Source organism: Pagrus major, chromosome 3 (genome assembly GCF_040436345.1).
Source record: "Pagrus major chromosome 3, Pma_NU_1.0".
NCBI lineage: Eukaryota > Metazoa > Chordata > Actinopteri > Spariformes > Sparidae > Pagrus > Pagrus major.
In genome coordinates this window covers 10528330-10555039 of record NC_133217.1, presented here as the reverse complement: position 1 = coordinate 10555039, position 26710 = coordinate 10528330, and the positions used below count along the sequence as shown (strand labels likewise).

Here is a 26710-nt window from a genome sequence, read left to right as displayed (position 1 = left end):
CCTGCACTAATCTCCACAACGCCCGATTTGGTCTGAATGAGGCCATCAACACACACTCAAGAGAGATTATTCAGATCAAGATGTATTTAGATACAAGTTTTAATACATCTTTATATCTCTCACTCTCTTTGTTAGCCAACGATGCCTCATGACCACCCAGTGACCTCAGGTTGACCCCTGCCCTGCAGCAGTGCTCCCATGTCTTTATATAAGATCAGTGGCTGGCTCCCTGATCACCTCAGGAGCAAAGATTTGACCTGGATCTGACCCCACTTACCTGGGGAAATCATACCAGGTACACAGCAGCCACACTATCGTTCAGACAACTTTGGTGCAGCTCAAAAGATGTGAGCATTTCCCCAAAATGTACAATTTTGGGCTTGATTTTCCTCCTTATAAAAGACTCTTTGGTGTAGTGTTGACAATTATGAGAGCTGAAAAAACAGTAAAGAGACTGCATAAGAATGTAAAAAAAAAACAGAACATGGCAAATCATTGAGATAATGCCATTCTTTATTCAACTTTACAGTGGACTGACAAGAAAGCTGCAAAGTTACTCACTTTTTAGAAAGGTAGTTGGTATAAAAGGCTCCTTTTGCATCCGTAACACAGAAAATAACCATACATTATACTGGCTATAGAGAACATGAAAAGGTAGAAATGAAAATATACAACTCATAGCCGAGAACTGACTTAAGGACAATAAAAAACATGCCTGCAGCTTATGCAGCCTTAAATCATAGTATATAAAACATATAAACAGGGTATGTGCCTTGTGTTAAGGTGACAATAGAAAACATCTTTTTGATTGTTTCTCTAGTTAGAAAAAAAAAAAGGTCCATCTAAACCTATAAATGTGCATTAAAATGAGTTCTACAGTACTGTGCAGCACGAGCGTCTGCTCCAGGTACCAGCTGTACGAGCTCTCCGGTCTCCTCTCTGGACGTTACTGCAGCTCCTTCTGAATGCTGCAACGAAACAAGACAAGACATGAGCTCCATCTGCTGTCTGTACAGTTCTCAGTACAACTTATTATTGTTGTCATTATTGATCCGTCAGTCATTTTTTTTTTCTCATCGATAAACAATTTGGTGTAAAATGTCTGAAAAAACAACATAAAAATTGTTTGTTTTGTTAACATACTGTCCGAACCCCAAGAAATTCAACTTTCAAAGATTTTTATTGGGTTTTACTTGTTTTAATGACAGAGTTTAAATGAATAATAATTTTGATCAGTTCCACAGATATTAATAGTCATCCGAATAATTTATTCCATGCTCAAAGCACTAGCACAGACAGTATCACACAGTGATTGACTGTGTGTTCTTCATTAAATAAGAGAAATTTCACATCATGGTTTTATGGAGATCCCATTCAGGTCTCTACCACTGAAGCTGTACGGTGAGAATGAGGCGGCGTACCTCTCCAAATACTCATGGACGTTGTCGTGGCCGTTGTAGCGGGCCAATCCCACCAGGATGCCTGTAGCACAGCGGCCCTCCTTCTTACGACACAGACTGCAGTTACACATCCCACGGCAGAGGGGACACGACCAAGTCTACAAAGAAAATGTCAAAATTGAGTGGTATTGGTATCAAAGTACATGTAGTCCTGTGTGCACTGGTATGAAAACTATTTTTACAATTTTTGGGGTCATTTATAATAATTAAATCTGAAGTAAAGTTTACTGTTTCTGATGTAATTTTAACAATAAAGTTTATGGTTACTTTATTTATTGTTACATATCTTGTCAATTGTTCGATAACCACAGTTGAGGAGTCATTGCAAAAAAGTTGTTTATATCTATTCTGTATATTCCTCCTCCTGCATATTGTTACTGGCACTGGCCACAAAATTCCAGTATTGGTCATGCTTACATAAAGTACCTAAAAGTTATACTTATTAGTAAAAGTAAAGATATCGTGTTATAAGATTACTTAAGGTAAAAGTGAAAGTCAAACATAGCATCGACCCATATCAACCTGATTGATTATTGGATCCAATATTCAGCATTTTTCTGATTTACAGAATCTGTGTTTTTTTGTTGACAAAGTAAACTGATTTAAAAATGTGCTACTTTGGCTCAGATGCAACATTTTATTTGCAAATTAACCAGTAACTATAGTTATCAAATAGATGTAGTGGAGTAAAAGTTCAATATCTGCTTCTAAAATGTACTGGAGTGGAAGTATAAACTAGCAGACAATGTACAAATACCCCCAAAATTTTGTTTAAGTACAGTACTTGAGTTAATGTATTTAGTTACATGCCATCACTGACCATGCTCTAGTTTTTTTAAAACACAGACCAACATGCAGTTCAATGTAAGCACTGAATAATGCAATTTGCACATTTGCAAAACAACTCTTAATCTCTTCAGAACTCTGACTTGGATTTTCCAACAGTTCAGCTGAAGTTTCTGTAGGTGGTGCTGTTTGCTTTCTGTATTCAGCTATGTGGGTTCCCACTGTTCTGTTGAAAACTAAACTGATATTTAAAAAGGAAATCAGTTTGGCTGTTGCTCAAAATGTTAAGGAAACCCCACTTTTTTCCTCCCAGATGCAAAAAAAACAAAAACACAGCACAACAGATAATCAGAAAGCCCTTCGTAATCCTGTATGTGAAAAGTCTGCAATACAATAACAACCCACAAACATCGCATAATATTATATTCCTGTGTAATGCAAACATGAATACACATATTTAGGATAAAAATATTTCAAACTCTGAACACAGCAAGACAGTTTAATAAAATCTAAACTGCATTGTTTACACTTGTAAACATGACAACTTATGAAAGCTTAGAAGTTTGTAAATATCGTCCCTGACCACTTCATTACCCTCATTGAAAATGACAGTACTCCTGTTATATGTTATTTGCTTTTACTTATCCTTTCAATTGGACTTTGCAATACATAAAGTGACACATCCCCAAAAATGAAAAAATTAATACAAGAGCATAACTTACATTCAGGCAAATGTTTTTTAATGTTTGTCTCTTGCAATGCAATGTGATAGAAAATTCAGCTAATTCAGGTTTGACAAACTTTTTGTTTTTCATTACTGGGGTCTTTTCAGTCTCAGAGGACCCCACACTCACCTCAAGTATACGATATACAAAGTGAGAGAAACGTGTGTTAGTACTGACCGGGTCGAGCAGCACAGTGCGTACGTCCTCTCCATAGCGGTTCTTCAAGCAGGGCCCACAGAACTGACCTTTGGCCCCCACACAGAAACCACTGCGACACACTGTCTTTGTGTCCAGAGTCTTCTGTCTGCACTGGTGACACGAGCTGCCCTGGAAGAAAAGCATTAACATACGATGAAAGACTGCACTAAGCCAGTGGGAAACCTGACCGCACAGTACAGTCCAGCGCCGGCACCACTAAAGTCCTGATGTGACTCACATTCTCCTTGTCCCAGATCTTGTCTTTGCTGCGGTACGCTATGTTGTCCAGGTCTTCTTTGGTGATCTCGTCGACTGACCTCACGTCATACTGGCTCTTCCTGATCCTAGACGTCCTCCGTCCCTCACCGGCATGTTCCTTGTCCACCTGCCCAATCACAACCCACAGACTGAAGGTCAAACAGGTCACTGCTATTCATCCAATAAGATTTTTTGCTGCAACCTGGGTTTAAGGTGTTTTTTGTGGTTGATTTCAAGAAATACAAACAAGCCAGTGTTTTCCCCCAATACCAGAATGAGCATTGGTGCAGCCAGCACTCATACAGCACTGTGGAGTTCAGTCAGGCTGTGCTAGAGTAGTGTTGGCATGGTTGCGTGGACCATGTTTATGCTATAATTGTGTATTTTGAGGACAGTCCTTCAATGACTTCAACAACACAAAATGTTATGTATCTGATTGAAAGTTTATCAACATACAATCAAAGCCTTTCCCTGTTAAATCGATATACAGTGCATTTACAGTGCAGATGACAGGTAATGAGGAAATTATCAGTAATACCCTCCTATATCAAAAAAGTTTCCCTTTCCCATAAACTTCACTGCATTACACGTACATGAGCTGTGTGGGACTGCATTCACACTGGATATGTAAGCATATAGTGTGAAGTGTGTGTTGCACACTGTACCTCCACCAGTCTCCTGATATCTACAGTCTTGGGGCTTCTGCAGGTGAGTGGCTCGCTCTTTTCCTCCACCGCAAAGTTCTCGGGAGGACGAGCCTTACGGGACGGGTTCCTCCTCTCTGACCCCACCTCTGGTTCAAACTTGCGTTTCCGAGGCGTTGTCTTCTCTGACACTCGCTTCTTCTTCTGCAGAGATAACAAGACAGTGGTGAGTTTGTACCTTGCATGCTTATTATTTGCATTAAACCAGATGCAAACATACGCGTCATAACGTGAGTTAAAAGAAAATAATCTATAAAGTGACACAAGATGCATTTACATCAGTAAACACAACAACAATTGGTTATTTTATTGTATCAATGTTTTTATTTTGTGCTGTTTTGTATGCATTTTATTGTTGAGTTTTGTGTATTTTAAAAAGCCCATCTACACTAGGGAAGGGTATTGCGTACCATCTTGTCCCTATACAAATAAACATTCAATAAACCACAGCTTTAACACATAGAAACCAAAGTAATCTTGTGGTCTTTTCCAAATATCAACATCCAGGTTATTACTCATCTACTAAACTATCTAACTCTTGTTCCTATGAACTTTGAATGCACTTATTTAAAGTTTCTTTGGATAAAGCAGTCTGCCAAATGAATGCGTCGTAATTTTACTGGTGATCAATACTCTTCAAATGAGCCGTTTATTTCCAGCTGGGAGCATGTTCATCTCTCTGTTGTATGGTTGTGAGAAACTGATGCTGTTGCTTATACTCACTTGAGGCGTGGAGGGCAGAGTCAGGTCAGCCATGCTGCTCAGATCAGCAAACAGCTTAGCCAGCTGAAAGACAACAGAGACGACCAGAGTCAGAGGACATCTGACAAAGGATGGACTGTATCAGATCATACAGTTTGTCAGAATCTGGAGAAAACACAAAAGCTGGTGATAGTTCTTTACCATGGCCTTGTTTTCCTTAATGTTCTTGTCTCGTTTCCTGAGGCTCTGAGACAGGACCTCCTCTTTGTCTTCCTCGTCTTCCTCCTCCTCCTCCTCCTCCTCCTCTTCTTCCTCATCCTGCTGCTGCTGCTGCTGCTTCGTCCTCTGCCTTCTGCTGGATCTCCGTGAAGGTGGAGTTTCTTTGACTGGCTTTTTGATTATTTTCTCTTGTGGTTCCTTTTTGGGGGTAGACAGCCTTTTGACTGGGAACCTGAGGAGCAACAATAAATTACAATTGTTATTTAATCATTGGAGAATCCCACAGTCATCATAACAGCAATAAACTCAATATCTATACAAAAATGATAATCCAATCTTGCCTTTGCGTTTACACCTGGTATTTTTAATGTGTTTTCATTATCCTCATTTAGATCTGACCTCTCCTTCAGAGCTCTTATAAATTTGGCAAATCTGATACATTAACTTATTCCTTTTTTTGTATTAAAGAAATTATGTCAGTTTGTCCCATAATGTTGGCTACTCTGTGACTCGATGAACTATATGCCTTGGTAACAGTAGATCAGCTGCACAGATGAGATCACAGTTATATCCAAATGTACATCATTCATTTCATTTTCCACCCATATTGCCCTGATACAGATCACATTTAATAACTAGATGTAAGTGGGGTGATGGATCTGGATTTTTCAATGTGATGAGATACAGCTGATCAGATGTGATCCTCTTTAGGTAAAATCAAAAGGTGCAGCACCTATTCTTTTGCTTACTGACTATCTGACGAACATACTCACACACCTCAAGGCTACTAACAGACTCCTCCTTTTTGATGGTGGGGCCTCTTCGCCATCAGAGTAGAAGCCTGTGTCCACGTCGCTATCCTCCTCTGAATCCACCATCTGGAGAAAACCAGAGGAAAAATCCTTCAGTCGGATGCTTTGGCAGGGGTATCGCATACATTTTCATTAAATAATGCAGCCAACAACTAATGCTTCATACCTTGGTCTTTAGCCGTTTGTTAAAAGACCCTCTCTCCTCTTCTTCCTCATCCTCGCTGAAACCTTCAAACTCCTCCTCACTGTCTGACTGGCTGAACAGGTGAGCCAGCTCTGCAGTGATGAACTTGGATTTGAAACATGGAGCCTGTCGGCAGACATATCAAGCACTTTCTGGGTCATTCACTGGTCAAATCATACAAGTACCCTGTGCAGTTTTCTTTCCCTATAGTAGCACAACATATCGGGTTTCTGAGTTGGTTCCTGTTTTGTGCATCTTTTGTGCATGTGTTGGTGACATGATACACAATCCTTGAGTCCCAATAATGGTGTGACACTATTCCACTGATCAACAGGTGGCAGTAACATGTTAAGATATGCTGCGATGCATCAACAAAGACTGGGAAAAAGAAGACCGTTGTAAACAATGTGGGATTTAAATTTTTGTTTTAAAATCAGCTTTACAAATATTTTATGGGGAAAGAAATGAACTCAACACCTTTGTTAGACTACAAGGATACACACGATGCATTTGGGGAGTAACACTGTATATACAGGAAAAATTTCCTACGTTATTTTTCCCAATTGAGCACCATTCAATCAGTGGACATCCTTGGTCACTAATGATGCAATCCATTGCAAGTTGGAAGTCAATATTTACGTGTCAGTATTCCCAATTTTCAATCTAAATGCTGTGAAGTCTCACGATGAAGTCTGTGGACTTCACAAGCAACTTCAGCAGCTGATTAAACAGATTATCATATTTAAAAAGAGAAGGGAGGCATAAACTTGTACCACATGCATGCAAAGACTTTTATCAAGTATAAATCAAATGAATGAAAAATAAAAGTGATGAAGCGGTAAAAGCTAATTGTTCACTGTGTGTTTATGTCAGTGAAGTTCAGGCTTGATGGATCTTGCCTGAGTTTCCAACTTGGATGACTTTTCCATTGCACTTTCTAGGTCGGAGGTAATTTTTCCCAGAGTGGATTGCAGCATGAGTGAATGCTGCGGGAACAATTAAGTTAGTTCAGCTGTGCCACTAGGCAGTTTGCCAGGATCACCTGAATTAGGGCTGGCTGTCGTTGAAGTAATCGCGTTTTGTGGAGTTTACATTGGCAGACACCAAACTAAACCCAAGGACGTCCTTATCACTACAGGCCAGTGCCGCTTCGCAGCCACAACAGGGTAGGACCAATGACAAAGTTAAGTGGAAAAGGAACAGACACTTAAACCTTGTGCTTTTCTTTTCTTTCTTTTTTTTCCTGACATGGCTTTACTTCCTCATTGTTTGGGGCCCCAAAGACACAAATACTGTTGTAAATTATGGGTCAACTGAAATGTTTTTTTCAGGGCCGATACCAATAATTAGTAATCACGGAGAACCGGTATTTGAACTGATATAAATTGGAAATTAAAATTAAAATCTTAGGTGTCAAAATTTTGAATAACCACTACTACTCTACTCTACTCAAATACTGTACTTAAGTACAATTTTGAAGTAATTTACAGGAGTATTTCCATTTTCTGCAACTTTATACTTCCACTGCATTACATTTATATGATAAGCTACAAGTTACTAGCAGATTCAGATTTTGCAGTATTGATAGGTTATTACTGGTGACGTTTAACCAATCAGACAGCGTTGTGGGTGGGACATTGAGTGAGACCACAAGTGGTAACTACAAACAGAGAAAAGGATGCTGCACCAGAGCCAAAGTATTTAATTTATAAATCAGTATAATCTAATGTCAAACATACAAGAAATTACCAATACCAGTAATTGAAAAAATGCTTGGCCTGGCTGATCCTCAGTCTATCCCTATTACAAAACAATTAATATGAATTCAACCAATCCCTCAGATACTTTCCTTCTGACCTACTTAAGATCCAAAATGTAGAAGTTTTGAAGTGCGAACCTTCCTGCAATTTGGTCGTGCACATTTGATGAGGGTACTCAAATCCGGAAATTACATTACAGCATAGTTATTTCACAAAGCAGACATACATATCTATAAAAATCTGTTGTTTTTGTATTGAATTTGACCTAATATTACAGCAGGGGTCTGAGATCCAGAAAATAACTCATGTTTAATTGTCAGTAGCAGGTTTTATAAACATGTCATCAGTTCAAAATCATCTTTGCAAGGAATTCTCATAAAATTAGTGAAAGTCATGACACATCAAGCAATATATAACAATGTTAAGTGTTTTTTGAGTTCTTACAGAGGCGCCCAAACTGTATATTAGGGTTGACTGTTAACATGATCTTCTTTCATGGCCTCTTATGACAACACTGTACAAGCCTTTAAGATTATCTTGGGACCATACTGGACTTTAAGGCCCTGAGTCTTTGTTAAATATGTGTGAGGAGACAAACAGGGTCAAGTTGAGTCCGATGGCCCTGATCGCATTTGTTGACATCTGCTGGACCATCCTCTGATCTACCATGTTCCTCTTCTGAACACTGCATCTGCACTCCTTTACTCTGAGCATGAGTTAGCTTACAGTTCAGGTTAAGGATCACCTGAACAGCGATGTGAGGCGGATCACGTGGAAGCTAGCTGGTTAACCAGGTCAAAACAAAGACGTACGACAGATATGGGGTTCAGTCAGTAACGTTATGACATGAAAGCTCTAGCTACAGCCAAAAATCACCTTATTCGGATGAGAAAGTGAGAAAGCACCTTGTCAGTTGAGCTCACTGGGACCAACAACGTTAGCTAACTTAGATGATAACAATGGTGGCCACTTGGGCTCATTGTGACTTTTCTTCACTACAAAAACCAACGTGGAAAAGAGGGCTGTATTCACACGCACTGCTGTGCCACTTACCTTTGACTTGAGGGTCATTTTTTCTCCGTTTTGCACCAAATTTCCGTCACACAGAAAGTTTAGTCTTGTATCATGAAAACCAGTGAGGAGAGGTGGATTTAAAAATCAACCGCTAGAGAAGTCTGGTAATTGCAAAAGTGGGTGTTTTGGTGTTGGCCGCCTTACACCAAAATTAGTTGTTAAGTCCAATACTTGTAATTATGAGATTCCACTAAAGACTATATAAGTAAAGAGAGCCTTCGTTCAATTACAGTTTTTGATAAAGGTGTTTGTCTCTACGTTTAAAAGCGGTCTTTCTTCTGACTCCCCCCCGCACTCACAATGGTGTAGTCCGTCCTTTCGCGCGGAAACGGTATATGGGCGTGGTGATCCCCAACAATACTACAGTGAGGTTGGCCCATTGACTGTCAATGAGTTTATCTTATCCTGATCTGTTTGTCTGTCTGCCTTTGTATTGTAAATTAATGATAATGTTTTATTAACAGTCTGAACAGGGGTGGAAAAGGTACATTCACTAAATTGCAGTACACTTTTAAGGTATTCATGCTCGTACTCCACTACAATTCAAAGAAACATTTTGTAGCCTACTTTTTACTTTGCATTTCTTTAGTTTATGTTTGATTTGTTTGTAATTTAGGATTTCACATGGTGTGTTGTTAAGGTTAATCTACTGTAAGCCTATAAAGTAGTTCAAACTGCATATAAGCTGAAATAGTTTGTATGTTAAAGGTGCTCTATGTAGTTTTTTGTTGATAAAAAAAATTATGTTGACGTTTCTGGCAAAAATGCATTGCTCACTGTATCCTCCAGTTTTCACAAAGGTGTTGAATGCATCAGACTCCTCGTGAACCATTTGCAACGGTGATTTTAAATCCTAAATCGTTTACATTTTGCCAATAGCATAAAAACATGCAGCAAGAATGCAACTTACATCAACCACGCATTCATGCACATGCACAACAAAACAAACAGAGAAAGGGATTCGATCAGAAAAACACTGAGATTGATTACATTGATCAGAGCCCACAATGACCTGGTATAACACTAACACAATAGTCTAATTCATCAGCAACATGATAAGGACTATAAATATATAATTAATATAACAATAAACACTGATAAGGGTTATTCTGCTGCATAATGATAATTTTTTTATGATGGTTAAACTGCATTTTCCTGATGATGCTTATGTTCTTGTACAGAAACACTGTTATCTCTTGATAATGCAATTATTCATTTGAGAGCTCAACATAACAGCGTCAAAAAATATATTGCAAACACGACCGCTCTCAGCTTCTGTACATTTCGACCAAGTTTTTCCCTTGGATGGCCAAATCTGAGAATCAATGGTGTGCTACTTTTCAAAAGCAAACACCTGTTGTACTGTCAATATGCAAAATGTTATTTCAAGTTCCTTCAATTGACTGACATCCTGCACAAAGTGTCATAAATAGGTAGGAATCCTACATATTTTGAAGAGCATTTTAAAAAAATTAATTAAAAAAAATAATTTTATCATCAGAAACATCTGGTGGGCCAGCTTGGGCCTGTCGGCCCCACTGACCCCAGAATTACAAAAGCCTAGCTAACCTGACTTAGTGTCTGTTATATCAATGTCTGCCTGATTGCGACACACAGCCGCTGCATCACACCAAGCCTATCTGTTGTGTTTATCTCGCCCCCCTCATCCCTATTTCTTCCTCCACTGTTATTTAGTTGTCAGAAGACTTGTGAGGATGACTGCCAAATAATAGAGGTTAGCAGCATCAGGAAACCATTGGGCTGCACCCTGGGTCTAAACCACCACTGACCATGCCTCCCCTCCACACACACACACACACACACGTGCAGAGCACATTACAGGGAGTGCTTACTGTTTCTCAAAGTTCATGCCAGCTGGAATCAGTCGTTCACAAACACTTAATTAGTGCTTTGAATTAGTCTTATTCTGTCCTTCTTTCACAATAACATATCCAACACAGTGAAAGACACTGATTCCAGTATTGAGGATATGCTATTTTTAATATGTTGCATAATTTCAGGAATAAATATAATTAAAATGTTGTCCCTGTTGTTCAGGGTGAGATTAATCTGCAGTTTGCTCTCATCACTGACTGAGTGAATTCCCATTAACTACTTAAGTGTTTGTGGGAAATAGTTTTTTCCTTCATTTCTGCCAATCAACCATTAGATAATTATTTTAACTCCAGGTTTTATTATTATTATTATTATTATTTGTGAATTGCTTTGGTCCTCCTTAAAACAAAAAACACCCCAATGCTAGCCTGATTATCACTCATTTAATATGAGTAATACTGAGAGAAATCTGTTATATTCAGAGAGTTTCATTATGGAGGTGTTAATCATCAGTGTTCATATCATGTTTGTAACTTTGAACACATTTAGGGTTTTATTACATTTGAGTGCAAAATGTCCTTATGAGCAACCTACTGGTGTATCCTTGAGTTTATGTTGCACTGCTTAGTAAAAACTAGGTCAAATACACAGAGAGAGAGAGAGAGAGAGAGAGAGAGAGAGAGAGAGAGAGAGAGAGAGAGAGAGAGAGAGAGATGTATACACACACATATATGTATATATATATATATTGTTTGCTTATGTTCAGATACTGTGTGGCTGACCAATAATATCACACTTACAGTGGAGACACCCCCTCAAAAGCATATAAAAGAAAGCAGCCTGTCACCTGTCTCCTTCAGGCTCTAGAGCGCCCCCAACAGTGCTGAATATCTCCAACCAACTCATCAACCCCTCGTCCTGCACCTGCGACAGAGACTCTGACTCCAACATGCTCTTGTTCCTCTTCTTGTTTGGTCTGGCTCTGGGTGCTGTGTCTTCTTCAGATGATCATCAAGTGAAGCTGCAGTGTGGCGGCTGTCCCATGTTCTGGTACAGCTTCAATAGCCGCTGCTACAAGTACGTTGCTACACCTTTGACCTGGGCTGATGCAGAGCTCTACTGTTTGTCAGAGGGAGCCAACCTGGTGTCCATCCACAGTCTGGAGGAACAAGATTTTGTCAAGTCCCTGATTAAGAACTTTGACCACACTGAGAGACCCACCTGGATCGGACTGAGTGACATCCACAAAGAAGGCAGATGGATGTGGTCTGATGGTAGTGTAGTGGACTTTGTCTTTTGGAGGAAAGGAGAGCCAAACAATCACGGAGGACATGAACACTGTGTTCAAAACAACTATGGCACAGATCTGGAATGGAACGATGGCCAGTGTTCTGACACTATCTCATCTGTTTGTGCCTCTCACATAATGTGTCCTTAGCAACTGAGATAGTTAGACGTGCTATTTGTGACGTGCTGTGTTTTTTCATTAAAATAAATGTTAAATAGCTCTTTATTCCAACAGTAATTACTGTTATAGAGTGTTTGGTCAGTAACCCAGAAATATTCTGGTATCCCTGCTCTCTCAACTGATTGCAATGTTTAAATCAGCCGGTCACATCTATCTTATAGCACACCTTCAGTCAGCCTATCATCTTGCTGCTGTCTTTTTAAATATGACGTGCTCTCTGCCTTTAGTTAATTCATGCTGCTGTTTTGCATGCTTCATCCAGCTCCCCATCACTGCCCAGTCTTTGCAGATGTGTCAGCTTCATCATCTCAGAAGAGTCATCAACCACCACCACCGCAGTGTCTGGACTCCATGGGGTATTCTGCCTGCTGCTGCTCAGGGCAGACAGCCTTAAACCAGTGTCTATCTAATCTGTGGCAGCTTCTGATAAAGTACTTGCCCAGTGATCTCAGTAACTTGGTCCAAAGGATGAAGGGCACATTGGACATGAAGGTACCTTCTGTCAAATAGATGTGAGATGCAGATATGCCTGTATCATAGTAATTTAGGGATAGTGTAAAAACCTCCTTGTTCCTTTGTTATAGGTCAGGTCTATTTTGTTTGATGCTATGAAAATGTAGATTGGTATTGTTATGATCCAATAAAAATATAATTATATACTGAAAGAAAACCTCTCCTGGATGCACCATGGACTGTGGGTTGAAGATGTGAAAAAGACTAAGAAGTATTTTGAACTTGTGTATTAGACGTAACATATTTATCATCAAACAATCCCGATTATTCCTGAGTAGTTATATATGAAAATACCCTTTTTACCCTTGTCATTGCTAACAGTTAAAATGTCTTCCATATTTTTATGGATCAAATGGGGGAAAAAAAAATATCTGAGATATTTGGAAATTTTTCGATATATCACCTTTGACCCAACATTAAAATGACCTGTGTAACATTCAAGAAATTGAAGGTCAAATATACGTCAGTCTAAAACAGCTGGCTTCAATGACATAAAAAAAATATATCTTTGAAAAAGTATTTTAAACTCACTTTTATTCATGAGTTAGTAGAGTTACATATGAGGAGGTATCCTTTCTCGCTGTTTTGTGCAATGTCCAAAACACATGAAAATTCAGAGCTGTGATTATTATTAATATATATTAATTATTATATTATATTATCTAATGATGATGATAATAATAATAATAATTATTATTATTATTGTTGTTATTATTATTATTATTATTATTATTATTATTATTATTGTGAGATGATTTCAAATATTTAATATGAATGAAAATGAAAGTAAGTGAAAAGTCTGCTGTAAATACATAAAAGCATCAATTTGTTTCTTTATTCTGAGGGTCTAATTCATGATAACAGAGAAACAGGTGAAAAGGGACCAGGTTGAGTCAGAAATATGCAACTACATTATTTAAGAAGGACAGGTTATGTGAGATGCACAGGGGAAGGAAGAGTTTCAGAACACTTTTGGTCATTTCATTTCAGATCTTTGCCAGAGTTGTGTCCACAGTGTTCATTTCCTCTAAAGTTGTCTGGCTGTCTTGATCTCCGGAAGACAAAGATCACTGCGCAACCATCAGACCACATCCATCTGCCTTCTTTGTAGATGTCCAGGTAAACCCCTGAGTGTGGTCGAAGTTCTTGATCAGGTCTTTGATGAAATTCTCCTCCAGACTGTGGATAGACATCAGATTGGTTCCCTCTGACACACAGTAGAGCTCTGCATCAGCCCAGGTGAAATGTGTTGCAATGTTCTTGTACCATCGGCCATTGAAGCTGTACCAGAACATGGGACAGCTGCAGTGGCGGTCCTAGCTTTCATGACGCCCTGGGCAAACCTCACCTTCAGCGCCCCCCCCCAACTAAAAAGACAAAAAAAAAAACTCATACACAAAATAACTTTTTACTAAACTAATATTCACAATATTATTGTACAATATCAGTCTGTTGTTGTGAGCACCATCTTCTTCGCTGTGGTGTCCTGGGGTGCGGGCATCAAAGCGAAGGACGCCAACAGACTGAAAAAACTCAAGCAAAAAGGCAGGGTCTGTTGTGGCTCTAAGCTTGTCACCCTGGAGGAGGTGGCGGAGGACAGGATGCTGGCAAAACTGCTGGTCATCAATGCCTCTCACCCCCTCCACAAAACTCTGGACAAGCTTAAGAGCAACTTCAGCAACAGACTCCTTCAACCCCACTTCCTAAAGGAACGGCACAGGAAATCATATCTACCTGGTGCCATCAGACTTTATAACGCTCACTCCATAACACAGAAATAATGCTCTTTAAATTATTATTACCATAAATACTGCACCTTATCCCCTTGCACTTTATGTTCCACTTACCTTTTCGCTTCGATACCTCAGTATTTTATTTTATTTTAAAGCTACTTAAGCCCCCCCTCTTCTTCCACAACCTCTTTATGTGAGACTTTCTCAGCAGCAGACGCACCTTTACAAAACAGAGGGTGCCCAGCCGCCCGCACCCCACACGGCATCATGACATCATTGACTTGACGTGTAAATGATCAATACAAAAACCCGCTGAAATGAATGCAAACAAATTTAAGAGAGAGAGAGAGAAATGCAAAAACACAAAAAATGTAAATCTACACAAACGCCTATAAATCTGTTGATTATAATGTTATCAAGTCAACTGTATGTGACTTTATTTTTTATGTCTCTAATAGCATGCTTATTTTGCACAATGAAGGGAGATTATTTTTCATTTCATAAAGATTAGTCAGTGAAATAACTTCTGTACAAACACATGAAAGTGCACATTTGTATCTTTATTGTGGAGGTCAGACATATTTAAATATCTGAGTTGCTAAGGACAGGTTATGCGAGATGCACAAACAGAGGCATAAGTTGCAGAACACTGATGGTCGTTCCATTTCAGATCTTCGTCATAGTTGTTGTGAACACAGTCTTCATTTCCTCCACCATTGTTTGGCTCTCTTGCATCCCAAAAGACAAAGTCCACTGCACAACCATCAGACCACATCCATCTGCCTTCTTTGTGGATGTCACTGAGTCCAACCCAGGTGCGTCCCTCACTGTGGTCAAAGTTCTTGATCAGGGACTTTACAAAATTCTGTTCCTCCAGACTGTGGATAGACACCAGGTTGGCTCCTTCTGACACACAGTAGAGCTCTGCATCAGCCCAGGTCAACTGTGTTGCGACGTATTTGTAGCAGCGGCCGTTGAAGCTGTACCAGAACATGGGACAGCCGCCACGCTGCAGCTGCACTTGATGGTCATCTGAAGAAGACACAGCACCCAGAGCCAGACCAAACAAGAAGAGGAACAAGAGCATGTTGGTGTCAGAGTCTCTGAAGTCTTTGGCGTGTGTGATCTGCAATGTAGGATGTTATCAAGATCCTGCAGGCAGTTGAAAGGGCATTTCTTTTATAGGCCTCAGAGAGGGCGTTTACACTGGTGATGTGATATCATTGGTCAATAATGCCCTAATAAAACACTTTGAGTTTACCTGCAGATGTCACATAAAACCTATAATGCACTTATTGAACCTCTGAACATGCCAAATGTACTATTGTTGCGTCAAAAACATATTAATCAACAATATAATAAATAGCCAATATAATGAAAAATATTCTGCTCTGTAACCCCTTACATCATTGTCCTTAAAATAAGAGTTAGTTAATAGGTAATAAGGCCCTTTTAAATCTTTATAATCTTCACCCCACCTATGTGTAAATGATAGACATGCCCTGAAGATAAAGACACATTTTTTTGTTTTGGCAAATTTGTGAAACTTTGATTCGTACCCAGCTGTTAGCTTGCTAACACCATACAAAGACTGAATGTTAGTGGCCTGCTGGGCAGTGACCCCGAGGCTAATATGGATCATATTCTTTGTCTAACACGTGTGTTGGTGAAGTGATTGGTTGAGAAACGGTTCTTGAGGTGATATTGAGAAGCAGAGCTAACTAGAAGCTAAAAACACAGACATAACTGACTGGAGACCCAGTGAGTGGTGCTGGCTCAGGCCTGTGAAAGCAGACCAATCAGAGCAGTCTGGGTTTTTCAGTAGGAGGGTCTTAAGGAGGACTGGAATAAGCTGAAGTGTTTCAGACAGAGGGTGAATACGGTGCTGCAGCAATGGACAGAAAAGTGTTGTGTTGTTGATGTGATGTAAACCTGTTCTAATACAAATGTGAACCTGAACATGAGCATAATATGTGTCCTTTATGCAGTCTATAAACTGTTCACAAGTTTCTTATAAGTGCTTATAAATGTTTCAAACTCTAACAACAAACATGTTTATTATTGCATTATACACAATTATGTAGTGTTATTAAGGCTAAGAAGCATCTTATAAGGACTTATAAGGGCCTTACCAATGAATTAACACTTATTACAAGGACTTTAATGTAAAGCATTGCCTCAAATGTTTTCTTTCTTTGGTTACTACATATATGTTACATGGAGAGGTCGCTTCACTGACGACAGGGCTTCCATTTGTAGTATTATAACAGTAGCTTAGCTTTTAAGCTGAAAATAACCATGAAGCTAAATGATAAAGAGCTACACAGTTCACTGAAAAAGGTAAAGGTCCAGTATATAAAATCAATATTGTGTATTGGAACAAAAACATGTTTGTCCAACGAGCACTGAGGAGTGTTTGGATAAAGATTAACCATTAACATAAAAGATGGACTATTCATGTTTACTCGTCATCAGCAGTTGTTAAACTGCGGCATGTTTCTGTGATGTCTCTAAATGACTTGGTTATATGATACTTCTGATGTCTATTCCATAGAAATGCCAGGAACTGTCAGGTTTAATCACCTAGAACATTATTAGAAACACACACAAAGAGAGTCAGACAAGGCGTTCAATTTCTTACATGCAAGGAGAGCGGCAGGAGATGTGCAGAGTTACATATCCCCAAAACGCTCTGCCTGTTCCGTCCCTCTCCTCTCTTTTTATTAAGCAAAATGGGTGTTAACTTTTACACAGAGCGCTGTTCCTCTTTCAGAGATCAGTTTAAGGTCAAGCTTACATAGGAGCGCTGTTCCTCTTTCAGGGAGCATTTTAAGGTCAAGTATCTATATCCTCTTATCAGACACAAACATCTTCTGCCATAGACATCAACATCAACGTTCCTCTTGTCACAGATACTACAGTTAGAGCGTCTCGCCTCCTCACTTCTTGTTTTACACTCGAGCCTTGAGTGAGTCACTTCCTAAAAGAACAGGAGGTGAGGTGTTTCTTAAGCGCAGGGAAAGTACAGCAAGATGTTAATAGATTTAATCACATGATATTGGCAAACTTAATGAGCATATACATGGCATAAACAAGCATGATATATTTTATCCTTATCAGGAACTTTGCAATCCCATGTCCTCTGCTTTTTGGACCGGGCTATCTAGATAACAGGGACGTGACTCGTCAGAGGCCGCCTTAGATCCATCGAGCTGTTGTCAATTCCTTTTAATTGAGCATTGAGCTTTTCAGTGGAAACACTCATAATAGTTCTTCTGTTCTACTGTTGTAGGTTTTTTTTAAAACCTCAATTAAGTCGTGCACATTTTTGTTAGAAGAAAAACTTTCTGTCTTTCAGAGGGCTTGAAGATTTGAAAAGCTAGAATGCAATATAGGTAACATTTCAGAACATTTCTGCTGGTGTGACAGGCCAAAAACATGACACTGTAAATATGTGCACGTGATGCTCACAGTTGAGTACATTTGTTATTTTGCCCAGTGAACATATACATTTTGAAAGCATTGTATGTCTGCATTTGCCAGTAGGTTTGTTTTGTTTGTCATATGAACTTTGACTAATCTGTTTCAGTCTATTTTGTTGTCTTGTTGGGATGTATAATGGTAACATCTGCATTGGATAAAGTAGTCAGGGTAATATATTCCTTCTTATTCAATTAATTCTCCCCATCTTTGCAATGTCTAGATAAATGCATCAAATAATATTGCTTTGATGCCTTTAGGTAGATATACAAATATCAAATATCCAAAACACAAGAACTACACTGTTAACAAACCCCTAGTTTTCACAGTAAAGTGGAGAGATTTTCTGAAGTGATTCAGTAATTGAGCAATGACATTTTGTAATTTTACAATACGGTACACACACACTAACATGCCAAAAGGCTAACAATGTGCTGACAGGCTAACAACAGGCTAACAGGCCTACAAATGGTTAGCATACAAACACAGTACATTTGCTGTAAATGTGTATATTTATAATAACTACAGATGTTTATTACAGTATCATAATGTCATTTTACATCAAAACAATGTGTTTTCACAGTTAAGTTGTGTCTGTGTAACTGTAGGAACGCAGTATATTACTGTGATTTTCAGATTTTCATCTAATACTGTAAAACAATTACTGTTTTTTTTTTTATTCTACTTTAGCTACAAATGTAGGCATGATAAATAGGTGTAATCAGTTTGCCATGTGGAGCCATTTGTCTTGAAAGTTTCCACGGCAACATTTTCTTCCTCTTCCAGAAAAGAATTGTGGAGATTTTTCTGAACATACTAAAAAATACATGTTAATCAATGACGGGTTTTAAGTAAGAGTACGTAAGTATTGGAATAAAATATGCAAATGATTATGCAGAATGACCCATTTCTGAGCAATGTATGATTGGATTTTAATTATTGATTCATGGGATCTCTCTAATGTTGAAGCTGATAAGGATCAGGCTAATATGAACTACTTTAAATAATTTAGTAGCTTGTGAATGTACCCCACTAAAGTTTTATCTTAATGTATAATATTACATTATAGTATAATTGTTGATTATATTTTGTATCATTAATCTGAATCATTAATCTGCAAAGTAACTAGTGTCTTAAGTTATCAAATAGAAGTAGTAATGTAAAAAAGTATAAACATTGAGCACTGAAATATGGAATAGAAGTATAAAGTAGCTGTTTCCAATTTCAAAGAAAGTTGATTTTTGAGTCTCAATCCCAACTCGTCAAATACTGCCTCATTAGGACTGTAGGATGGGTCGGCTGCCATCCCAAAGCGTCAGTACTTTCTTACAAATAAGTGTTTTTCAAAAACTGACCCAAACACAGGAGACACAGAGGCAGGGAGGTAAAAGAGGCTTTAATGATAAGCTGATATCCAAAATCCAAAATGCAAACAACAACAGGTGGAAAGTCACTGATTATCTCAGAGTCCAATCCAGGTAAATCCCTGAGTGGATTTAAAGTTCTTGATGATTTGATGAAATAAGTCCCATGACTTATTAATTATTATCCCCTTTAATCAACCACTGGAGTTGGAGCATTCATGAAAATGCACACACACACACATTCATTGTACATAGTTATCTTTGTAGTAGAGGTCTAATGCACATCGATAGAGAAACAGGTGAACAGTGACCAGGTTGAATCAGAAATATGGAACCACATCAGTTAAGGACAGGCTGTGCGAGATGCACAAATAGAGGGAAGAGTTAAAGAACATGGCAGGTCGTTCCATTTTCGAGACGTGCCAAAGTTGGTGTGAGCACAGTGTTCATTTCCCCCAAAATTGCTTGGCTGTCCTTCCTTCCAATAGACAAAGTCCACTACACTACCATCAGACCACATCCATCTGCCTTCTTTGTGGATGTCACTGAGTCCAATCAAAGTTTGTCCCTCAGCATGGTCGAAGTTCTTGATCAGAGCTTTGATGAAATTATGTTCCTCCAGACTGTGGATGGACACCAGGTTGGCTCCCTCTGACAAACAGTAGAGCTCTGCATCAGCCCAGGTCAACTGTGTTGCGACGTACTTGTAGCAGCGGCCGTTGAAGCCGTACCAGAACATGGGACAGCCGCCACGCTGCAGCTTCACTTGATGATCATCTGAAGAAGACACAGCACCCAGAGCCAGACCAAACAAGAAGAGGAACAAGAACATGCTGGTGTCAGTCTCTGTCGCAGGTGCAGGACGAGGGGTTGATGTGATGGTTGGAGAGTCTCTGTGGAGTCGGAGCGATCTGCACTGTCAGATGATAGTAAGAATCTTGCAGAGACAGAAGAGAGCTCACTTTCTTTTATAGGTCTCAGAGAGGGTGTTTACACTGTTGGTGTCATATCATTGGTCAAATGTCGTTCGACAATCACTTTTAACAGCACACAGAAGATGTATCACTCTTCATCAATAGTTGTTAAACTGTCATGTTTCTAATGATACAGCCATATTTACTTCTAATATCTATTCCACAGAAATGCCAGGAGCCAATCTAACGTGTCCTTCGACCTTTGGGCTATTTAGATAACAAGAAACATGATTTATCAGAGGTCGCAATAAATCCATAAAGATGTTGTCATTTACTTTTAGTGTCACACTGAGGTTTTCACTGCCAAAACCTTCAATAACTGTTGAAACAAGAATCTTTTGGTGGAAATCTAAAATCATTTTAATCTTAAAAGACTTATTATTATTATTATTATTATTATTATTATTATTATTATTATCATCCAGCAATCCCTTTTATTCATGAATCACACAATATGTAACTTCTTCTCTTTATCAAATCAAAACAAAACATGTTTGCTGAGTGCTGTGTGGAGCTTGTTATTGTTATTCAGCACCTTTTCCATGGTGCTAAATAAGTAACGCCACTCTATGTGATCAACGGTCTTCTCAGCATCAGGTGGAAAGCTGAGAACTTGGGCTTGATGAATGTTTGTATGCTTATTGCAACCTGAGCATCACACATCCTGAAATCACATATTTTAATGTCAGAAAGCATTTCTGTGAGGAGTTTTACTGTGGTGAAGAAACAAACACTGATTCCTAAACAAACCAAGAGCCAACAGCTCTACAGCACATCTATGCTGCAGGACCCAATGTGACATATGTCACTCACAAATGTTTAGGTCCACATTATTCACACTACAATGCAAAACTATTATTATCTATTGGAACAAAAACAGTCTCATTAGAAACTTGCATGAGGAGTGTTTGGATAAAAATTAACCAGGACTCTAAAAAGTAAACAAGGAAGTTAAAAACAAGCAATAAATGTTTATTATTCATCAAACGTTGTGGAGTCTGGCATGTTCAGGAGAGGTTTACTGCTTGTTTTTCAGTATAATTATTGTTTTATGTGTCACAACAACAATCCCTCTATTGCAGTGTTTCTCAAACTTTTTCAGACCAAGGACCACTTAACCCATAAAAAAACACTCAGGGACCACCTAACTCAAAATAGCCCCAAAACAATATGCCAACTTCAGTTCACAAATTACAACATAAAATGACAGTTTTACCAAAGATACAGGTACTTTATTTTTGTCACACAGCTTGTACAGTGAGATTCTTTGTATTTAACCCATCCCTCAAGGAAGCAATATCATAGTCTCTGTACTCACTCAGTTTTTTTGTCATCTTAATGAGAAGAATGGTGCTGCTTTTTTTTCTGGGCCATGAGTGAAGCAATGTCTGGCTCCAAACTGGACAGTTTCAGTCTCATATCATAGTCCACATTAATCCGGTTGCGCTGCTTTGTTTTCAGACCAACAAGGGAGGAAAATCCAACTTCACAGTTGTAGGTGGTTGGAAACGGCATCAACAATTTCAGAGCAGAGTCAGCCAGCTCAGGGTGCTCAGGCTGGATGTGGAGCCAAAAGTCAGTCAATCCTTTCTCCCTGAAAGTTGTCCTCAGTGTCCCATCTGATGCAATGTCCACAAGGCTGTCAACCTCTCTTGGTGAAAGTTTGGAACTGACTTGCTCAATGTGCGTTTTGTCCCCAAATGGATTTCTGATCCACTCAAAGCTTGTGTCTAATTCTGGGAAATATATTCCCAGCTGCGAGTGGAGGTCTTGCAGATGTTGCTTGAAGGATGCAACTGTGCTCCTATCCACGTCCTCTCCAGCAGTGAGGAGAAAATCAGCAAGTGTGGGAAAACTGTCGAATTCTCCGCGATCGAGACGGCCACGCCATAATTCCATTTTCATGCGTGTGGCTTTAATTTTGTCTTGGACATTGAAGATGGTGACGGTCTTCCCTTGCAGCGCCACATTCAAAGTATTGAGAGCGCTGAAAACATCAGCCAAGTACGCCAACTTTGCGAGCCACTGGAAATCATGCATTCTGTCATACAGTTCATCACTGTGGTGCATTAATAACATTACCTCGTCTCGCAGTTCAAATAGACGGGTGAGAACTTTACCACGCGACAGCCAGCGAACTTCAGTGTGGAACAGGAGTTTTGTGTGTTCGCTCCCCATTTCTTCACACAGAGCTTTAAAAAGACGTGTGTTCAGTGCTTTACCTTTGATCTTGTTGACTATTTTCACAGATTCGTCCAGTACTGATTTTAGGCACTGTGGCATTTTTTTCACAGCCAGTTGTTCTCTGTGGATGCAACAGTGTGTTGCTGCTGCAGACGGCGCTACTGCGCGAACGCGCGCTACCAGTCCTTTCAGCTTTCCAGTCATTGCAGTTGCGCCGTCGGTGCAAATGCCGACACATCTTGACCAGTCCAGGTTATTCGTCATAATGAAATCATTGAGTGAGTGAAAAACTGCTTCTCCTGTGGTGTTGGTCGGCAGGGAACGGCAGAAAAGAAAGTCATCATGCACTCCACCGGCATAAATGTATCTCACAAAACACAGCAGATTTGCCTCATTCCCAATGTCGGTAGATTCATCCAACTGTAGTGAGAAGAACTGGCTTTGGCGCAATCGTGTCACCAGCTTATCTTCCACGCTTTCAGCCATAGATTTGATGCGCCGCTGGACGGTGTCATTGGAAAGAGGAATCCTGTTAATTTCGTCGCTGGCTTTCCCCCCAAACAATATGTTAGTCATCACCTTTGCAGCTGGTTTAACTAAATTTTCACCTATTGAATGAGGTTTTCCAGCTTTAGCGATCAAGAGGGATACCTTGTATGAAGCCTCAGTAGCCTTAGCATTTTCTCCGGGTGCAAAAAACTGTGAAGCCTCTTTCATCATATGCTGCGTGAGTTCGTCGCGTTTCCTTTCAAAAAATCCAGTAGGTTTCTCCACGTACTCCTTGTGTTTAGTTTCCAGATGTCGCTTTAACTTTGCAGGTTTCATAGCCTCGTTAGCTAACGTTTCATAGCACAACACGCAGTGTGGTTTAGGATCCTCCTCGTCGCCAGTCCAAAAAAACCCGAACTGTATGTAGTCGCTGTGGTATCTCCGTTTCACCTTAACGGTGGATTTTTCACGTTCATGACGACTTGGCGGCGGGGTCTGCTTTGACGACGCCGCTGGCGTTGGACCAGCATCCTGGGACTCAACAACTTTTCCTGTCGAGTCAGAATTTTCATCTGCTTTTCTTTTACATGACCCGGTCCTAAGCCACTGATCCATTTATAACTCGTTTCCGTGCTTGTTCACACCATACATCCACGCTTTACACCGTGTTGCACAGTCACATTCCCACAGTTACGGCAGCAGGGTCACACTTAATTTGACGTAAACCGGTTGCGGTGTCGCAAACCGGTCCACTGCACTGCTCAAGTCAGACAATGCCACAAAAAAATATTTTGTGATTTTACATGCTAGTTTATTTGATATTGAAAACAACACATATATGTCACAGGCAGTTTGAGAAACACTGAAATTAAAACACTGACATTTTAAATTTTAAAACATGATATGTCACTTGTCACCTCGCGGACCACTAGGGGTCGCTCACGGACCACCAGTGGTCCGGGGACCACACTTTGAGAAAGTCTGCTCTATTGCTATGATACATGCATATCTACTTCTCATATCTACTCCACAGAAGGAACCTTTCAGTCCAATGTGCCCTTCATCCTTTGGACCACCTCACTAAGATCACTGGGTGAGTCATTTATCAGAAGCTGCCATAGATCCATGAAGATGTTGTCACTTCCTTTTATTTTTGCTCCGAGCTTTTCATACAAAAAACATAAATTACTCTTGATATCACTGTGTCACAATCGTAGCTGCTGTTTTTCATGGATTAAATTGTACACATTTCCTTGTGAAGAAAACAAGGAAGCAGCTTCGATTTATGTGAGTCCAAGGTTCCTTCTTCAGGTGTCCTGGGTCTTAAAGCTGCAATATGTTAGAACTGGCCAACTGTTGAATTCATACTCACAAAAAATAAGGACATTATATCACCACAGTCACAGCTGACGACAGGTAACTGTATTCTGTTTATACATCCATGACTGTAGCTACTGTTAGCTTGTTAGCTCAGTAAGCCGTGTAATGCTGCACTAATAGGGGAGTGTTAGTGTTTACACAGCTAGCAAAGGAGCTTTGGACCACTGGCAGGAAGAGGTTTCAGGCCTGGGGCTAGTTGTTAGCATGCTAACTTCAGTAAATATCTCTGCAACATAATATAGAGATGTGTTTGACATGGCATCAAAATTGATCTACTGGGATCAGTTTTGTTCTTGGTTATCTATGCAGTATTGCATAATGTTATTTAAGAGATGTCTGAGTTCATTACAAAGAAAAAGAGATTAGGAGGCCCAAATTAATTATTCTCAAACATCTCCATCATAAACATTATGACAGTTTTCTATCCGATTGCTCCAGTCTTTTAATATAATGTCAATCACAGCTCTGTTATGTATTCTATGAATATACTGTAAAATAAAACCTTTGTTAAGTGTGAAATTAATTATATATACCTCAAAGGGGAGATATATCCCATGGTAACCATGGTGAAGTTAACACAGGACAGTGGACAGTAGTTTGAACTTGTGTAAAAGACAACATTATAATTTTCTTTATGGGTTAGTAGAGTTAAATAAATATGTAAAAAAGTATCATTTTTCTCCATATTACCATCAACAGTTAAATAACCTTTCTTCCAAATCAATTAAAAAAAGAAAAATCTGAAATTGTTCAAATGTTATGGAAATATTTCCTTTGAATGACTAATGTTGTTCAATCCAGCACACTCAGTTTTGCAGCTACAGCCTGATATGACTAGTAGCGCATGATGGCTAATGATAGCTAATTTTAGCAAACTTAAGGCAAACAAGTTCAAAAGCAGTTTGAGCTTGTGTAAACGACATTATTATCATCAAACAACAGACTTTATTCTTCCTTTGCAAATGAGAAAGTACCTTTTTTACCCATTTTATTGGTAACATGATGTTTCTTATATATTTTTTAATGTGCTGGTGAGGAATAAAGAAATGACCCATGTTATTGTCATGAAAATGAAGTTTAATGAAATCACTTCTGTACAAACACTTCAATCACGCACATTTCAATCTTCATCATGCAGGCTTCATGCATTACTACAGAGCAATAGGTGGAAAGTCACTGATTATCTGGGAGTCCAATCCAGGTAAATCCCTGAGCAGATTTAAAGTTCTTGATAATTTGGTGAAATCCTGCTCATCCAGACTGTGGATAGACTCCGGGTTGATTCCCGCTGCATCAGCACAGGTCAAAGGTGTGGCCCTTCTTTGGGGTTGGTCTTAACGAGAGCATTGACTGTTGTCATGCCGATCGCCATCTTCTGTAGGTAACACACTGACTACAGATAAGAACCACATACAACCCCGATTCATAGAACACAAACTATCCCTTTAATTTACTTTTGATATTATTAATCAGTCCCATGACTTATTAATTATTATCCCCTTTAATCAACCACTGGAGTTGGAGCATTCATGAAAATGCACACACACATTCATTGTACATAGTTGTCTTTGTAGTAGAGGTCTAATGCACATCAACAGAGAAACAGGTGAACAGTGACCAGGTTGAATCAGAAATATGGAACCACATCAGTTAAGAAGGACAGGCTGTGCGAGATGCACAAATAGAGGGAAGAGTTAAAGAAGACTGATGGTCGTTCCATTTCTGATATATGTCATAGTTGTTTTGAACATAGTGTTCATTTCCTCCATGATTGTCTGGCTGTCCTCCGATCCAAAAGACAAAGTCCACTGCACTACCATCAGACCACATCCATCTGCCTTCTTTGTGGATGTCACTGAGTCCGATCCAGGTCGGTCTCTCAGCGTGGTCGAAGTTCTGGATCAGGGCTTTGATGAAATCGTGTTCCTCCAGACTGTGGATAGACACCAGGTTGGCTCCCTCTGACACACAGTAGAGCTCTGCATCAGCTCAGGTCAACTGTGTTGCGACTTACTTGTAGCAGCGGCCGTTGAAGCTGTACCAGAACATGGGACAGCCGCCACGCTGCAGCTGCACTTGATGATCATCTGAAGAAGACACAGCACCCAGAGCCAGACCAAACAAGAAGAGGAACAAGAACATGTTGGTGTCACCACTGACCGTGCCTCCCCTCCCCACACACACACACACACACACACACACACACACACACATGCAGAGCACATTACAGGGAGTGCTTACTGTAAAATGTTACTTACTTACTTACTTACTTACTTACTTGTTTACTGTTGTGTCACCTAGCCCATTGCGCTGTACGGTAGTGAAGTCTGGGGTCCACTCAGTCATCAGAGCTATACCCGTTGGGACAAACATCCAACAGAATCTTTACATGCAGAATTATGCAGAC

At 39.5% G+C, this 26710-nt stretch overlaps 4 protein-coding genes and 1 pseudogene across 6 annotated transcripts; 1 reads left to right on the top strand and 4 right to left on the bottom strand.

Moving 5' to 3' along the window:
* Window positions 1-495: 495 nt before the first annotated feature.
* Window positions 496-9154, bottom strand: cdca7b (cell division cycle associated 7b). Its single transcript, XM_073463227.1, has 10 exons — window positions 8862-9154; window positions 6031-6174; window positions 5830-5930; window positions 5035-5284; window positions 4855-4917; window positions 4093-4275; window positions 3408-3554; window positions 3149-3298; window positions 1422-1558; window positions 496-968 (listed from the first exon to the last, which is right to left on the bottom strand). The coding sequence occupies exons 1-10, from the start codon at window positions 8877-8879 to the stop codon at window positions 947-949; spliced, it is 1215 nt and encodes a 404-aa protein (XP_073319328.1). The 5' UTR covers window positions 8880-9154; the 3' UTR covers window positions 496-946.
* Window positions 9155-11591: 2437 nt separating this feature from the next.
* On the top strand, window positions 11592-12856 carry LOC140993538 (lactose-binding lectin l-2-like). The gene has a single exon (XM_073463011.1). The coding sequence runs from the start codon at window positions 11668-11670 to the stop codon at window positions 12154-12156; it is 489 nt and encodes a 162-aa protein (XP_073319112.1). The 5' UTR covers window positions 11592-11667; the 3' UTR covers window positions 12157-12856.
* A 2115-nt stretch (window positions 12857-14971) lies between these two features.
* LOC140994038 (lactose-binding lectin l-2-like) lies at window positions 14972-15558 on the bottom strand. Its single transcript, XM_073463619.1, has one exon. The coding sequence runs from the start codon at window positions 15517-15519 to the stop codon at window positions 15031-15033; it is 489 nt and encodes a 162-aa protein (XP_073319720.1). The 5' UTR covers window positions 15520-15558; the 3' UTR covers window positions 14972-15030.
* Window positions 15559-19289: 3731 nt separating this feature from the next.
* LOC140994037 (lactose-binding lectin l-2-like) lies at window positions 19290-21853 on the bottom strand. Of its 3 annotated transcripts, none has more exons than XM_073463616.1 (2): window positions 21569-21853; window positions 19290-20213 (listed from the first exon to the last, which is right to left on the bottom strand). In XM_073463616.1, exon 2 carries the CDS (start codon window positions 20106-20108, stop codon window positions 19620-19622), a length of 489 nt encoding a protein of 162 aa, XP_073319717.1. In that variant the 5' UTR covers window positions 20109-20213; window positions 21569-21853; the 3' UTR covers window positions 19290-19619. The 3 variants fall into 3 exon arrangements, with proteins under 3 accessions (XP_073319717.1, XP_073319719.1, XP_073319718.1); XM_073463618.1 differs by having other exon boundaries at window positions 19290-20192; XM_073463617.1 differs by having other exon boundaries at window positions 19290-20187.
* A 4100-nt stretch (window positions 21854-25953) lies between these two features.
* Window positions 25954-26448, bottom strand: LOC140993366 (lactose-binding lectin l-2-like; annotated as a pseudogene).
* Window positions 26449-26710: the final 262 nt, after the last annotated feature.

Coding starts and splice junctions, on each gene's coding strand:
- cdca7b (XM_073463227.1), bottom strand. Junction 5,285..5,829: donor AGTCTGTTAGTAGCCTTGAG/GTGTGTGAGTAT, acceptor GTTGCTCCTCAG/GTTCCCAGTCAAAAGGCTGT. Junction 1,559..3,148: donor GCACTGTGCTGCTCGACCCG/GTCAGTACTAAC, acceptor TTTTCTTTGTAG/ACTTGGTCGTGTCCCCTCTG.
- LOC140993538 (XM_073463011.1), top strand. CDS start 11,668: ATGCTCTTGTTCCTCTTCTTGTTTGGTCTGGCTCTGGGTGCTGTGTCT.
- LOC140994038 (XM_073463619.1), bottom strand. CDS start 15,519: ATGCTCTTGTTCCTCTTCTTGTTTGGTCTGGCTCTGGGTGCTGTGTCT.
- LOC140994037 (XM_073463616.1), bottom strand. CDS start 20,108: ATGTTCTTGTTCCTCTTCTTGTTTGGTCTGGCTCTGGGTGCTGTGTCT.